This window comes from Columba livia, chromosome 6 (assembly GCF_036013475.1).
Source record: "Columba livia isolate bColLiv1 breed racing homer chromosome 6, bColLiv1.pat.W.v2, whole genome shotgun sequence".
In the NCBI taxonomy this organism is placed as follows: domain Eukaryota; kingdom Metazoa; phylum Chordata; class Aves; order Columbiformes; family Columbidae; genus Columba; species Columba livia.
The window spans coordinates 37,451,892-37,468,023 of NC_088607.1; the positions used below are offsets into that span (position 1 = coordinate 37,451,892).

General features: G+C 43.0%; 1 protein-coding gene across 10 annotated transcripts in view; it reads right to left on the reverse strand.

The window, feature by feature from the left end:
- Positions 1-16,132, reverse strand: part of PCDH15 (protocadherin related 15) — a 695,403-nt gene that overhangs the window by 62,178 nt on the left and 617,093 nt on the right. For all 10 annotated transcript variants that reach the window (XM_065068175.1, XM_065068177.1, XM_065068178.1 and 7 more), the window contains 2 exons: positions 4,421-4,530; positions 2,692-2,832 (listed from right to left, as the gene is read on the reverse strand). In XM_065068175.1, the coding sequence (XP_064924247.1) occupies positions 2,692-2,832; positions 4,421-4,530 (251 nt within the window). The remainder of the gene's footprint in view (positions 1-2,691; positions 2,833-4,420; positions 4,531-16,132) is intronic.

Sequence of the window (16,132 nt, forward strand, 5' to 3'; positions counted from 1 at the left end):
GCTCAGGGTGGTGCATTAATTCAATGTCATGGAATTCCAGAGAAGCGCATTCCAAGTCACCTTTCTCCAAAGTGGTTCATCATTTCACTGTCACCACAGTCTGCAGTTGTGTGTTCAATTCATTCCTTCTCATCTCACTCTGAAGTAGCATTCAACCCGATCAAAACTCATCAAGAAAGCTTAATGAATTAACTGCCACCCCCTGTACAGTGTCTCAGGCTACAGTCTATCACCCCATTTTATGGCATGTTCCCAAATACCGAAGCCCGTTGAGTCTAGTATCTTGAACAACTTTAAAAATCTGTAAGCAAATATTCACAAAGTACCAATTTCAGTATCGCAAGCAGGTTCTACAGTAGCATCTTTACACCGAAGAAACAGAATCGCACCCTGTTTAAATTACCATCACTAAAAGCCTGAGTTTTGACCACTAATCTATACACAATACATTTAAGCATATGCACCAAAGTGGCACTGAAATAACCTAGAGATGGGCTTCCTAATATTCACAGCTACTATCCTCACCATCGGAACAATAATTAGAAGACTAATTATGGAAAAAAGGACTGCAGAATCAGCCCATTTAGTGAAGGGTGGCCCTTCCCTTCTAACCCTTCTGACTATTACCTCTGGATCACAACCCACAGTGCAGGAAGGTCTCTGTCAGTCCCGAATACCTTTGCTACCTTTGACAATGCCGAGGTGGTGCTTTGGCTCAAGTGCCAGCCAAAGGGCCCGGAGTGGGCAGCAAAAGCAAAGAAGCCACCACAGCTCCCTCGTCCCTGCAGCAAGGGACAAAAGGGGATCACGCTGTGCTCTGAGTCCTCCTCTGCCCAGTGCTCTCTGTGCCTGGGCACAACGAACTATCTCTTACCCGGGTGGAAAAGTGTCAGTTTAACATCAGTGACAGATGGACGGCTTTTTGCCCCTGGCTTGTCACACAGAGCTCTTCTTGGGAACTGAGATCAGAACAAAGACCATGGCAGCACGATCCCTACAGCATCGTACTGCCAATAATGCTTTGAAGATGCAGTCAAGCTAAAATTGTTCATTATATTTCTGGGAGCTTCCAAAAATTGTACGGTTTTATTATGCACACACTTTGATACGAGCCCAAATCTCACTGAAATTTAGAAACAGTCTGATGTTGGCATTTTTGTAACAGTATCTCCCCCCACCTGCCTCTTTGGATTGACGGGTAACTAAATACCACTTATCTGCATAAAACTGAAGTCTGCAGTAAATCTGAGCTCCATTTGTATTTAGTTGTTTCAGAATACCAATGAAATGTCCTATTTTGAATGAATTATACACACAGAGCAATCAGGAGCAGGTACCCAAAGCCTGGCCTGCTGGGGATTCCTCAGCTCACATGGGGGACACAATGAGCTGGTGCTGCAGTGTCTCCTGGAGAGACGTTATACATGAAAGAGCCTGAAGTTTTCCCTATAACCTATTAGTTCACAGGGATGTTTTTGGTCAGGATGAGCTTGTTTTTTTCCCAGTGCTGAAGACCTGCTCTATGATTAACAAACACTGGTGGAAGTGCAGAGGAGAAAAAAGCTCCGGCCACCTGCGACAGATCTGGCTCACAGCTCGTGACTGCAGAACAAACAACTAGAAATTATCTTACATTCAATTTGAAATGAAAGAAGGTAATATTTTCATAGCCTTTAAACAAACATTCAATTCCCCACTGCCCTTTTCTCAGTGCAACAATCCACCACCCTGAGCTTATTTTCATTGCATCCATGAGTCTCCTTGGCTACAACGGGTGAAAACGGGGACTTGCAGAGACTAAAAATACAGGAGAAAAACCTGAGTCAACAAACGCAGTCTGTGTGAAAATGTATACCAAGACACTTTGTAGTACGAGGTTTCTTTCCTTTTTTTCACCCAACTGTAGCTTAAACAGGAAGTTGTACAGGATGGGACAGGACACTAAGTGAGCCAGTTGTTCCAAGGCCAGACTTCCCAGACATTTTCCTTACAGGGAGGATGATAAAACTCATCAGAAGACCTTTTATTAGAAAAATAAAACCATTAAAAGGAAACGTCTCAGCGCGAGACAGAGCCAAAGCAAACCAGCTTGAAAATAAACCCTTTCCCGCCTAGCGATGCTACCGAGAACTTCTCGCCTTCGTCACAGCAGGTCCTCGCCTCCAGTTTGCTCCCAGTCGAGGTTGCAGCCCCTCAGCAGTGCTGAAGGAGTCTCTTTTATTTCTCTCCTGTCACCCCTGCTGTGTATCTGTCCCCCATTCCCCTCGGTAGTGTCCCAGCATCTTGTGTGATGTTACCAAGCCTGTATTTGGGCTGAATGATGTGTTTATGAAAAAGTAACTGTGACATTCCATCACAAACAGCCCTGTTAGACTGGAAATGTTCAGTTGGCGTCACCAGCTCTCCATATAGATAAAAACTACGACTTCTATCTGTGTCAGTGAGACCTACAGCTGTGTAACATCAACATGATTTGGGAGGATTTAGCTCAAGACTCATCAGCTCCATGTATGGAAGGCAAGTGTAGAAATCCACAAACACACTCTCTGCTGTTTACATCCCATGGTCACTGCGGTATCTCTGATAACAAAACGAGGTCGCTAGCGAGAGTGCAGTTATCAGGATCCTAAAAAAATAACAATACATATGTATACCCGAAACTGATTTAAAAAAAAGAATATTTCAGCTTACTTTTGGAAGGAACACGCAGATTGGATCGCACCACTTGTAAGGAGTCTGCTTGAACTCGAAGCTCATAGCTTTTCACGCTTTCATAATCCAGAGCCTTTTTAACTGAGATCACGCCTGTTCTGTTATTAATACCAAACACATCTGAAATCCAGCATAAACAGAAGTTACTTCCTAAGATGCATAAACTTTTTTGTTTTTTTTAAATGTCTAAGTGCTTCTGTTTTGGTGATGACATGATTCTCTGACACTGTCTTAGGACATTTCTGCCCATCCCTCCCTCAGGCCTCTAAAAGCTCATACAACTCTTCTTCCAAAGAGCACAGCAGCTGATTCTGAGCTGGTACTGGAAAAAAAGACTCGAGGACATGCTGGGAGGATCAGGCAAGACAAACAGCCACTCTCACAAAAACGAGGATGGGACATGGAATTCTTCTACATCCCTCCAAATAATTTAGTGTGATTTTGCTTAGAGGCTTCAAGGTGAGTCACAGACAGTACCTGATAAGGATGCAAATGTAGGAATGACGTTTGGTTTAAATCACAGTATCACAGTATGTTTGGGATTGGAAGGCACCTCAAAAGATCATCTAGCCCAATCCCCCTGCTGGAGCAGGAACGCCCAGGTGAGGTCGCACAGGAACATGTCCAGGCGGGTTTTGAATGTCTCCAGAGAAGGAGACTCCACAACCTCCCTGGGCAGCCTGTTCAGTGCTCTGTCACCCTCACTGAGAACAAGTTTTTTCTCAAATTTAAGTGGAACCTCTTGTGTTCCAGCTTGATCCCATTACGCCTTGTCCCGTCATTGTTTGCCACCGAGAAGAGCCTGGCTCCGTCCTCGTGGCACTCACCCTTTATATATTTATAAACATTAATAAGGTCACCCCTCAGTCTCCTCCAAACTAAAGAGCCCCAGCTCCCTCAGCCTTTCTTCATAAGGGAGATGCTCCACTCCCTTAATCATCTTTGTTGCCCTACGCTGGACCCTCTCCAGCAGTTCCCTGTCCTTCTAGAACTGAGGGGCCACAACTGGACACAATATTCCAGATGTGGTCTCACCAAGGCGGAGTAGAGGGGAAGGAGGACCTCTCTCGATCTACTAACCACCCCCCTTCTAATACACCCCAGGATGCCATTGGCCTTCCTGGCCACAAGGGCCCAGTGCTGGCTCACGGTCATCCTGCTGTCCACCAGGACCCCCAGGTCCCTTTCCCCTACACTGCTCTCTAATATGTAATTTCTCAACCTATACTGGAACCTGGGGTTGTTCCTGCCCAGATGCAGGACTCTACACTTGCCCTTGTTAAATTTCATCAGGTTATTATATATAGATATTCATCAGGTTATTAAATATCAGGCTCTAATCTAATACTCGTGGCTATGGCATGGTAAAGTCTACAATGCCTTAAAACAGATTTCTAAGCAAAAAGTACAACAGCATCACAGCCGTTTCTATTCTTATTTCAGGGTGCCATGCATTCACACCATGTGGCACTGACGTGAATTTTCACATAAGTGCGAATTTCACCGCGTTTTAATTTTCCTTGTAATTCTGCTAACTAATCCGATCTTGAGCTGATCTCTAAAGGCTTGATAATGGCAGTCGCTCCCATTTGTACAGGTGAGGTGGGATTTTGCCTCAGCAGCTTTATTCTAGTCACTTTTTCTTGAAGGCTTCTTATGCTCTCACTAAGCTCAGTGTAATCACCAAGGCGAAGATATCAGTACTTACCCTCTTCGTTTCCTGAAACAATTGAATACACGATGGTCTGGTTCAAGGCGGCCGCTGTAACAACTGCGACCACGGTTCCTTTTGGTGCACTTTCACTCACCGGTGGGGGTCTGCAGAATTGAACACAAGTATTTGTGTTATCTTCCAGTCGATGAACAGCAAAGCACTGAAACTAATTGCCCAGGTTAGCAGTTTCATCCATCTACTGGCTGCTGAAGCAAGATGATTTGTTATTATGGAAAGATAAACCAAAAGGGCAAAGGTTTAACCTTTGCCTTCTCCAAACGCAAAAAACCACAAGTCTGTGAGAGGTGACAATATACAGATATAATAGTTCCTTGATACAAGAAACAGAAAACTAGGAAATAAAGGGTAGAAATGGGAAGAGAACAGTAACTCCCAAAGTGTCAGAAAACATTTAACATTCAAACTTGTTTTCACATGGACCAAAAGACGTGCCGTATTCAAATATAAAGCCCCTTGTCATCAACAACTGTGACCACTTTAGAGTGAACCGGTCGCTGAAGCAACATTGTTGGTCAAGAAACCAGTTTCTGGCATAGTGCTATTTGTAGTTACTTTTGCTTTCTCTGAGAGACTGCACATAATAAGATGTAGATACTAACACCTCGTGAATACATTTAACTTTCCACTTAGCTGTAGCTTTATTCAGCATGGTTGCAGATACGGGTAGCAGCAAACAATCATTGAAGCTTAAAGAACATTTTTAAAATAAGTACCAAGGCCTCATATTTGTTCTGAAACGGTTTGTTTTATTTTCAGCGAATAATGTTTAGTTTAATTGTCTTGAAATACAAAGAACCACCACAGATTGATGAACTGCAAGGTAATTTAGAACATAATAGCTCTTTTATAATACTGACCTCTACTAAGAAAGCTCAGTTATCGGTCAGCAATGCATGCAGGGAAATTCATTCCTGGGTAAAACTCCATCACTTAAACAGGGTGCACTTTAAAGCCACCTCCACAGGAATTTATACTCTTCAGAAAGATCTACAAATGTTCCTGCCGATCCATTTTGGTACTCAAAGCCAAGATGCTTTTCAGGAAATGAGCTGCAACCCAAGTTTACATACACATCTTCTAAGCATTCAGTACATTGTTTCTGGTTCACTGAGAACTAATTTGTGTAAAGAAACAAGAAGAAAAAAGGTCACACTACTAACACATCGGTATCTCACGTTCTTCATACCCTACAAACACTGAAAATGGAGCATCTCGTATTCGGTATCAGTCCAGCCTGTTTCCTCCTGAATCGCAGCAAAGAATCACCGCACTCTTTCTCTCCTATTGTTTAAATGCTGCCTCCTCGGAAAACATGATGAGGAACATTCTGAGATGCTCTTTCCTCAAGGAAACCGTAACTACTTCAGACTGAACAAAGCATCTGTGCTAATGTATTTCAAACAGCAATTTAAACTATTTCAGCAAGAAGCGAGACTCTTGAGCTAATCTCAAATCGAATGCTCAAACTTTCATCACTGTCAGTAAAGGCTGAATTCACGCTGAAAACTACTCATGCTCATCAACAAATACATTGTTAAGGCAATGTTTGCACTCATTCACAAATGCAGATGCACCTTTGTCAAAACCAGCATTAACCATATATTTTCCAGTTTTAAAAATTCCACTCATTCAGTATTTAATTAAATAAAAGACAGATGAGGATATGCTGAGATGGGCTCCTAAACAGGAGTAGACTTTATGGAGTATTTCAGTTGTACATTTTGCACACTGCAGAGGATGTTTTATGACTTCACTCTTTCATCCTCCAGGTGTTTTTCAAACACTCCACCCCATCCCCTGTTTTTTCGTTCCAGAAAGCTGAAAGCCCGGGTTTCAATCTGAGCTATGGAATCCAAACCTTTGCCATCACGTACCAAGAGACCAACCACCTGCCTTCCATCTCTGCCTCGCAAACATTTTCTTTGGGATGAATGTTGGTTTGAATATCCTAGAAAAAGGGACCATAGCCATGGCCCATAGGGCTAAGATGGACTCCTTCCTCCCCTTTCTGTATTTGCTCAGTTTTATTTTCCTCTCTTAAATTAAACCACTGTATCTCACTCGGCATGGTAAGGCATCAGTTCTTCTGCACAGCCCTCGCTCTTCCACTGGACAAAGAAAGGGGAGAAAATCCCGTTCAGTGGATCACATGAGATCGTACTATTTTTCAGCAAAAGGTGCTGCTAAGCTCACTTTGACTCAAACACACACGCACAGAGCACATCAATCTGGCTCCCAGCCTTCGGTCTCAAGTGTGCTGTCAGCAGAAGAAATAAAATTCATTATTGCTACCTGATTTATTAAGCGGCAAAACCAGTGTTATAAAATGCTTGTTAATGCGCATTTTACCAATGCAAAGGTTAATGTTAGAGACAGGAAAAAAAGGCCGTCAAGTCTGAAAGCATTTTGAGGTGTAGCTCTTTCGATGAGGTCAGAGACACAGGCCAGTGAGGAAAACAAAGATCCTCTTTATCTTGCATTATATATTATGTTGTTTTTCTTCTGAAGATGTATAATTTGAACAAGAAACCTGTGTGTACACAAACACTAAATTTCATTTGAAGCACACCATCAGTATATTCTTTTAATGGAAATGGCCTTGTATCCTCCCCTCTGCTACAGTAGAAATGCAAAGAATGGACAGATCAATATCAATTAGCACGGCGCTGTTGTGTGTGGTGTGAGAGGCTGCCAAAGCGGACAGGAAACCGCCACAGCAATGAGATCAATGGCATCGCCCTCATTTCACTAAGGTGATCAGGTTCAACGGGAGCAACGCACCCACTGAATTAAAACACACAGTCTCTTATGAACACTTTGCTGAATGCAGAGGATTGAACTTGCAAAACACAAAGGTATCCAGCTGAGAATATGGTGTTACACAGCCTGAAGTACAAGCTCTAATAAGCTTTTTTGGGGGATAAGTCCATTATCTTCTAGTTTTCGAATGACCAAGATGTACAACAGTGCACCTTTAAGTAGTAGACATACTATTTGAAGCGATTTTAGGGGACAGGCAAGGACATTCTCATGCAATATTTTTGGCCGATAAAGGCCAATTACTTTTGCAAGAAGCTGTGACATTAGCGAAGCAGCTCCAGAGAAGGCTCAGAAAATGCCAGCACAGTGAGAGGGAAGGGTCCCACTGGGACTCCAACATGCCAGCATGATTGAGGGCATGTGAAGGGATTTTCACCCGCTAATATTTGCAACTTGCAATAGAGTCGTTCCCCTGCTGGGCTTGGATGGGCCACAGCAGTCCAGTGCTGACTTCTTCAAAGTATTTTAAATAAAATGGCTACTTTCTGAGCTCCTGAACAAAACACTTCCCCAAGTACGGGATTTCTGATATCGTCCCCCAGATACGTACACCCCTGGGCATCCAGACCCCAACAGTACGGTGGGAACGGAGGGTACGAGGGCAGCAAAGCATGAAAAACAAGCCACCTCCATTGCCTTGTGCCATATGCTCACGTAAGATTGGTACTCGATGGCCTCAGATTTGCAAAGAACAAAGTCATTTCAACTTGACAAACACGCATCAAATACATTGCAGGGTGTAACTATTTTTAATGTCTAAAGCGAAATTTTAGCTTTTCCTCTCCTTTTTTCCCTTTGCTAAACACATCAGACTCTCACCCGTTTTTCAATTTGCCTGATATCCAATATACTTTAAATTCACCATGAAACTTTTCTATCTCCAAAAGCATGAACATTAAATTTGAAACCGGCAAACCCAATAATAAATTGGAAAATTGGTTTAGTGCTGAAGTTTAATAGTGTGATGTACACGTACTCTGTATTAGAAACTTCAGTTGACTCTATTTGGTGGATTATATTTTAGTTCATGGAGGTCCATAAGCAAACCTGAGAACTTAATTAGTTTATTTTTTGTTAGATTACACTGCCAAGATTTTTAGCTCAACTTCTATCTGATGCTTTGCATGAAAGAGAAGCTACGTAAACCATTCAAAGCAACTGGATTCCCGTAGTTTTCTGCAGAAAAGTGCAGACATGGTGTCTAAAATGAAGCACGGTAACAGTGAAGTTGCACAGAAACTAAAACAGCTAATAAAAGCGCTACAACTAGAACCACTTAAATAGGTCTGGCTATGCAGTTGAGTTTTTTAAGTTGTGAAAAGAATGTACAAGTTTCTAAAGAAAGAACATCATGTTTTAGAGCAATAATGGATCAGTTTCTCAAACTTTCAGTTTCCAGTATAACAATCTGAAGAGTTTGACACAGACAGTGATTTTCTTTGTTGTTGGGAAAATAATATCTTGTTCTTAATTAGACGCATTTTTCAAGCAGTTTATCTTCAAACTCTCCTGAAAAGGATCACATATTCTTTACTGTACTTAATATCCTCACTTTCCATCTCAATTCTCAGATTGGTTCAAGGCACACTGACCTTTTCATGATGTTTCTCTCTAAAACAGATGACAAGAGAGTCTGGCCATTGTTAGTGAGCCCCTGTCATAACCTATTATCTTTTAAAGTAGCTGTCAGATTTTGCTCCCGTGAGCTCTCTCTCATCAGCCATAACACGCTTGTGTGATCCCGCTGATCTTCCCAAATTAAAGCTAAGGACGTGAAGACATGAACGTTTCTGTCAGGATTACGAGAGAAGCAAAAAAAGGAAAACCAAACACGCCACAATTGCCATCAAGCACAACGTAGGACACGCTCATATATCTGAACTGGCAGACAGGTATTGCTAAGATCAGTTCTAAACCCAAGGATCATGGCTTTGCGCTCTCATCCCCCTAAAATGAGAGTTTCCTTTTTGTTTGGTAAAAAGAAGTAGAACATACTAATAAAATGCAACATAGCACTACTAGAATGGGGAAAACAGAAAAAAAGGGTGATCTTTCTACTACACTGTCATCACCTGCTAACTCGCTCCATAATATTTCAATGGCAAATTGTGTTTCACTATCTGCTGTAGAAATAACTTCATGACTTTTATAATGACATGCTAAAGTGGGTTTATTTCTTCACTACAAAAAAAATAAGTACGAGGAGAATATTACCATAAAACATTGATTCCAAAAGCAAAATCACATATGTTTTCTTCAAGTCAGGCTGTTAGTGACATGGGAGGCAAATTAAAAATGCACGTTGGAACATATGTATCATTCCTTTAGCTTCAGCTTGAGGAAAACAAGGACTATCTTTCTCCCCCACATCAGAAATGCTGCACCAAAAATATTACACGAGGCATTTCACTCTTTTTCTCATCTTTCATTCAAAAAGTGTAAATTCCATCATGGGGAAGGCAGGAGAAACAGCAGCAAGACTTGGATTTGGTGGGAAAAGGATTACCCACGTGGATGCTTTAATTGCTACACAAAATACTCCTGAGGGATAAAATTAAAGCCTATGCACTGCTGTTACAAGAAGGGGGAAATGACCCCCACCTGAGCGCTACTGAAAATGGCAGGGAGCTCTAATAGGAAGGACAAAACAAAACTTAAGGAAATGGAGGCTCCAAGAAATCACAGAATCACAGAATCGACTGGGTTGGAAAAGACCTCAAGAGATCATCGAGTCCAACCCTTGGTCCAACTCTAGTCCGTTTACTAGATCATGGCACTAAGTGCCATGTCCAATCTCAGCTTAAAAACCTCCAGGGCCGGTGAGTCCAGCACCTCCCTGGGCAGCCATTCCAATGCCTGACCACTCTCTCTGCAAAGAATTGCTTTCTCATCTCCAGCCTCAGTTTCCCCTGGTAGAGTTAAATCCAGCTCATGAGCACCCCAACGAAAAACCAAGTGCATCTAAGGCAGAGCTGCCGCTTTGGAAGTTACGACTTCTCAAAGGAACATGTCAGAGACAAATAGGTAAATCAGGAAGAATATAGCTTTGGAAACCTCACTGTTGCCTACAACCTAAAGAAGTGTTCCCTTCCCCTCCAGATCCCTGCTGTACTTTGTTTCCCCCTCACCCCATCCTGCTCTTGGTTTGAACAAAGGACATCTCTGCTGCTGTCCGCATTTCTGAAGAGAACTTGTCACTCCTGATTTTTGAAGACATGTATAGATTAACCTCTTCCTCCCGCTGGAATAACTCGTTTCTCCTCATGCCCGGTACAGAAGGATGACTGCGCTAGTAGGATACTCATGATCAGAAAAGCACAGTCGCTCCTGTGAGGCCTCAAACGTTCACGACACTGCGTATGCTGTTCTGTGCCAAACGGCACCTTTTTGAAGAGGGCACCGAATTTGAGAGATTTCAAATACGAAATGATCCCCATAATCTCAGTGCCACTGCCCAGGATTCCCCATTTCCTATTTCACCATGCGAATAACTGAGCAGCAGTAAAACAGAGAACTGGGAAAAGCCTCCTGGAATAACACTTCCATTTGATTCCTGATATCCTCCATAATTTTGGCTTGTGAAATCCTACGATACATAGTTATTTACTTGGATGATATCTGTCTACAGTGCTGATGGATTTAACTAAGCGGAAGACACTACATCGCATCTTCTACTGAGCAAGCGTGAGGTCCACGTGTCACAAAATCTCCCTTTGTAACCAGAATACACTTTCACAGCAGAGTGTCATTGCTAGTAGAGAAATAAAATGCCACGCTACATCGACAACAAGCAATATCATCAAATTTGCAACTTCACACATTTCCTTATAAATTGGAACCAAACTTCAGATTACCAGTGGATGTATATTTCCAAACAGGTTGGGGACCTATAATGCAATACTAACAGAAGCTAGAAGTTTCCAGTATTTTCCTTTTTCTGCTATGAAATGGCTGAACACCTGTTTAATGTGCCCACAGGCAATCATTAGAAACCAATGACGCTGCTTTCGGTTAACATTTCATTTCCTGCTACAGCAGCACATTGCTATTAGCAATGACCTTCTGGTTGCAGAGGATGTGGTATTTATTAATTAACAAAACAAGAAAAAGTTCCCAAGTCCCTTTGAACTTCTACTTTTTGAAAATGAGAATGTACTCATAAAGAGGACAGGCTTGCTAAAAAAAACCCTCTTCATATTCATCTGAGGTTCACTTCACATCTGGTCTGCACTGTTCCGTAGCGCTACTAATTATGATCTGTTAATTAAGAAATGAAAGTGCTGCCATTACTTGTTTGGAAGAAATGGAAACTTCTGAATCAATTACTTGCTCTGGAGTTCAGTCAAGAGGTGATCTGGGTGGAGCCATGAGGACAAGAGAAATAATAGCCTGGGAGAGGAGCACTCCAAACAGCTAACTTGATTTCCCCTAGGAAGTGATTTATTGACAGAGACGTGGCTGTTCCAGCAGCACCAAGCAGAATGAGATCAAAGTCAGCATGAAAAATCTTAATAAAACATAGGAAGGGCCACAGGCTGTTTTGGGCAGTGAGGCAGAATGCTGCAGTGATGCTAGCACCCCTTCTTCATCACCATGCCGTGCCCAGCACCCCCAGGCTGTCACTGTGCCTGGAGAGACGCAGTGGAAGTGGCAGCTCAGGCCGTGTCCCTGCACAGCTGACAACCACTCCACGTGTCACGTTCACTCGTGCCTCCCTCTGCTGTCAGTGCTTCAGAGGACCGGCAAAATCCGATCGAGTGCCAACAGCCCGCAGGGAGAGCGGCAAGAAGAGCATCACGCCGCGGTGTCCTTCCCTGGCTGGCAGCTAAAGGTCGAGTGGGCTCAGAGGTGGACTAGACATCTAGAATTAAATGTCTGCATGTTACAATCCTTTGATTCTTTTTGATGCCTCTTCACACTTTGCGTTTTTGTGGAACAAGCAAACAGCGCTTGGTTTGGTAGACACTTGATTTAGCAGGCACTGCTGTTGTCTGCTCTCTTAAAGTCATATTTCATATCTGTGACAAGGACAGACAAGGATCCACATTGCTAACGCAGTTAAACTCTGTGGCTCCAGAGTGCAGGACGACCTGCAGAGCCAGCTCAAGCTGGGGAAGTCAGACAGGCTCTCAGCTAAGGACGCACCAGAGAGACGTGTGGGAGCTGCAGCGTATCTGTGTCCCCAGAAGACGGTCACATTAAAGGAGTGTTGGGCATGGATCGTCTGTTTAATCTCTCTATCAATGATCTGGATGAGGGGATCAAGTGCACCCCCAGTCACTTTGCAGATGACACTACATTGGGTGGGAGTGGTGATCTGCTGGAGGGTGGGATGGCCATGCAGAGGGGTCTGGACCGCCTGGATCGTTGGGCTGAGGCCAGTTGTCAGAGGTTCAACAAGGCCAAGTGCTGGGTCCTGCACTTGGGTCACAACAACCCCATGAACGCTGCAGGCTCAGGGAAGAGCGGCTGGAAAGTGCCTGGAGGTGTTGGTGACAGCAGCTGAACAGCAGCTGAAAACGAGCCAGTGTGTGCCCAGGTGGCCAAAAAGGCCACCAGCATCCTGGCTTCTGTCAGGAATAGCGTGGCCACCAGAACCAGGGAAGTGATTGTGCCACTGTACTCGGCACTGGTGAGGCCAAATCTCGAATCCTGGAATCAGTTTTGGGCCCCTCACTATAGGAAAGACACTGAGGGACTAGAGAGAGTGCAGAGGAGGGAATGGAACTGGTAAGGGGCTGAAGCACAAGACTGATGTGGAACAGCTGAGAGATTGGGGGCTGTTTAGACAGGAGCTGAGGTGAGACCTTTCTGCTCTCTGCAACTGCCCAAAAGAAGGTTGGAACATGGAGGGCATTGGTCTCTTCTCCCAAGTAGCAAGTGACAGGACAAGAGCAAACAGCGTCGGGTTGTGCCAGGGGAGGTTTAGATTGGATACTAGGAAAAAATTCTTCAAGGAAAGGGCTGTCAGGCATTGGAACAGGCTGCCCAGGGCAGTGGTGGAGTCACCATCCCTGAAGGGGTTTAAAAGGCATTTAGACGAGGTTCTTAGGGACATGGGTTAGTGCTAGAGTTAGGTTAGGTTATGGTTGGACTCGATCATCCTGAGGGTCTCTTCCAACCAAAATTATTCTATTCTATTCTATTCTATTCTATTCTATTCTATTCTATTCTATTCTATTCTATTCTATTCTATTCTATTCTATTCTATTCTATTCTACTCTACCCTACTCTACCCTACTCTACCCTACTCTACCCTACTCTACCCTACTCTACTCAGATTAATTCCATGAATGGCCTGCATGCTGCTGGATGAGACCATCCAGACCTGCTGGCTGATGCTGCTCTGCCCCCGACATGGTGTGACTGTGGGAGGTGGAACATCCCAAAGCACATGCACCAGAACAGGTGGCTGGTTGCAGCTGATGCCTTTCTGATGTGCTTTAGCCGTCATTTATCTCAGTCATTACGAAAAAACTATATTTTATCACCAACTTGTCAAAAAGCAACCGCTCCAAGTTGTGTTTTATGGTTCTCGGAGCTCTTAGCTTCCCTTGGCTCTTTAATATGTATGGCACAGCAGCACTTAGACGTCTCCAGTTTAATTTACAATCCAAACAAAGAAGGTGGAGGAGAAAAAAGAGACTAATTAATTTGCCCCAAATTACGGAATAATACAGAGGGAGAGGCAGTGAATAAAATGCTAATCTCTGATGCTCGTCTCCTCCTGTGGCAGTCACTTTAAGATGCAGTTAATAATCAATCAAAGCCTCCCTGGGTAGGGACAGGGCTCCAGGCAGAGCCCCCGCCGCACTGCTGAGCTCCTGGCAGGGCAGAGCTGCGCTTTTATCTCCCTGCCCGCCCAGCGCGGCTCTGCCTGTTTGATCGGGCCATCTGCTCCCCTCCCTCCTGTTTCTTGGATTTATTTCCGATTTGTAACACCCGCTGCAACTGCACAGGCAGCTTTAGAAAAGTGTTCAACTGTGACCTTTTTCTAAATATACAGAAATGAAGTTTGTAAAACAGCTAGAAAAAAATGCTGGGATCATCCAAATTGTGATAATTATGCAAGCGAAGATCTATACTGAACCACTCGAACGCCACTTATTCTCAACCCTTCAGTAAGACTTGTATCCACAGCCAACAGTTTATCACTTTGCAAGCAGCACCATTACTCTGACACTGACCCTAAAGATATACTATATGTCAACTGCCAAATTAAGTTATATGAAACCTGCCAGTTTTAGGTTGCATCACTGTCGAGAAAGCAAACTCGAAGTGTAGTTTGCAGAGTGTGACAATCCCTGAAACCCTTAAGACTCAAACCTAGTCCTGCTCCAAAACGTCTGAGAGAGTCTCAGAGCAGAATCTGAAAGTTTTGAGGTTACTTTAATTTAATTTCTGACATGGAAGAAAGTAGGTAACAGCCTCTGCTGCCCCCAAAAGATGTTAAGAGGTTTTCTTATGACAGTGTGCATCAAAGAATTTCCTGAGAATGCAGTAGCAGTATTTCTTTGGAAAGAGAAACGAGGCTGTTCAGTCTTGTAATCACCATATTTTCATATCTTTCTCCTAAATACAGCCACACATTTTTGTTCCTCACAGCTACACAAACAGGACCCGGTCATTTCTTTTTCTGGAAAGTAGTAACAGAGAAGGTAAATGTTACAGAAAGGCTTTCAATATTATTCAGAAGTTGCATGCGTTCACATGAGATCTGAAATTACAAAAGCAAATGGAAACATTTTTATTTAGAAGTGTAGCCTGTAGCCTTTTGCTACATTACCTAAACTACACTTCATACGTTTGAAGATATCTAATAAAATATAGGCATCAGTGGGAATAATCTCCCTCAAGAAAACAACTTCAGCAAAGGATTATCGTTTGCACTATCATTAAAGGCAAAGTTTATAATTTTGCCCTGTTCTTTCAGATTGCATATTTCTGTTTTAACATTCAGTGTAAAATTTGCACAGTATTTTGCCATTTTTCATTTACTTTAAGGTATTCCCTAATACCCTAATGATGAGGAAGAACACAATGCACATCCCCATTTTTCATCTAAACCCCTTAAAATAGCTGAGCAAGTCCTCTCATCGGCGGTTACTGAAGCCAATAACATTGCATCCAATTTCTGATTGCCCGCAGTACTTAGTTTTTTAAATATATGTAAAAAAACGATTATATTCTGATACTGATTATGTCGCTACATTTGAATCAGAGCACATAGCACAGGCAAGGCTGTAACTTCTTGATATCAGGAGGCTGTGTGCATCGATCCCATTATTTCCTATTACTATACAGATGTCAGAAACCATTTGTGAACACATTCTCTGTAAGAAAATTTAACAAACTAATCAGCCTGAGCATCACTTGTGGTTTCACTTTATTTCAAGAAAATTGGATTGGTTTTATTAAATTGTCAGAGAGTAAACTTGATCAAATCACGAGTCTGTAGTAATAATAACTATTATCTGCACTTGGAATGTCAAAGAGGTCAAATCTGAATTCTCTCCTGTCCCACATGAACGGTGTACAGGATCAAAACACAGACTAAAGGAAACTTAACCTAGAACCCCTGTGATCCCAGCTACAGCTTCAATGCACAACATTTTTGTTTACTGAGGTGACTGCCATTTTCAACAGCTTCTGAAGGGATATTACGGGACAAACCTCTACTTACTGTCATTGTCACCTACAGCCCAGATCTTTTCAGTTGGAGCTAACCTGTTAGGATGGTAAAACTGCAGCAGTGTCTGCTCTGATTAGGGAATGTCTGGCTGCCAAGGAACTTGTGGCTAAAAGGAACAAGTGTCTCTCAAGTGTTTTGCCACCCTCACTTTGTCAAATGAGAGGTGCTGCCTG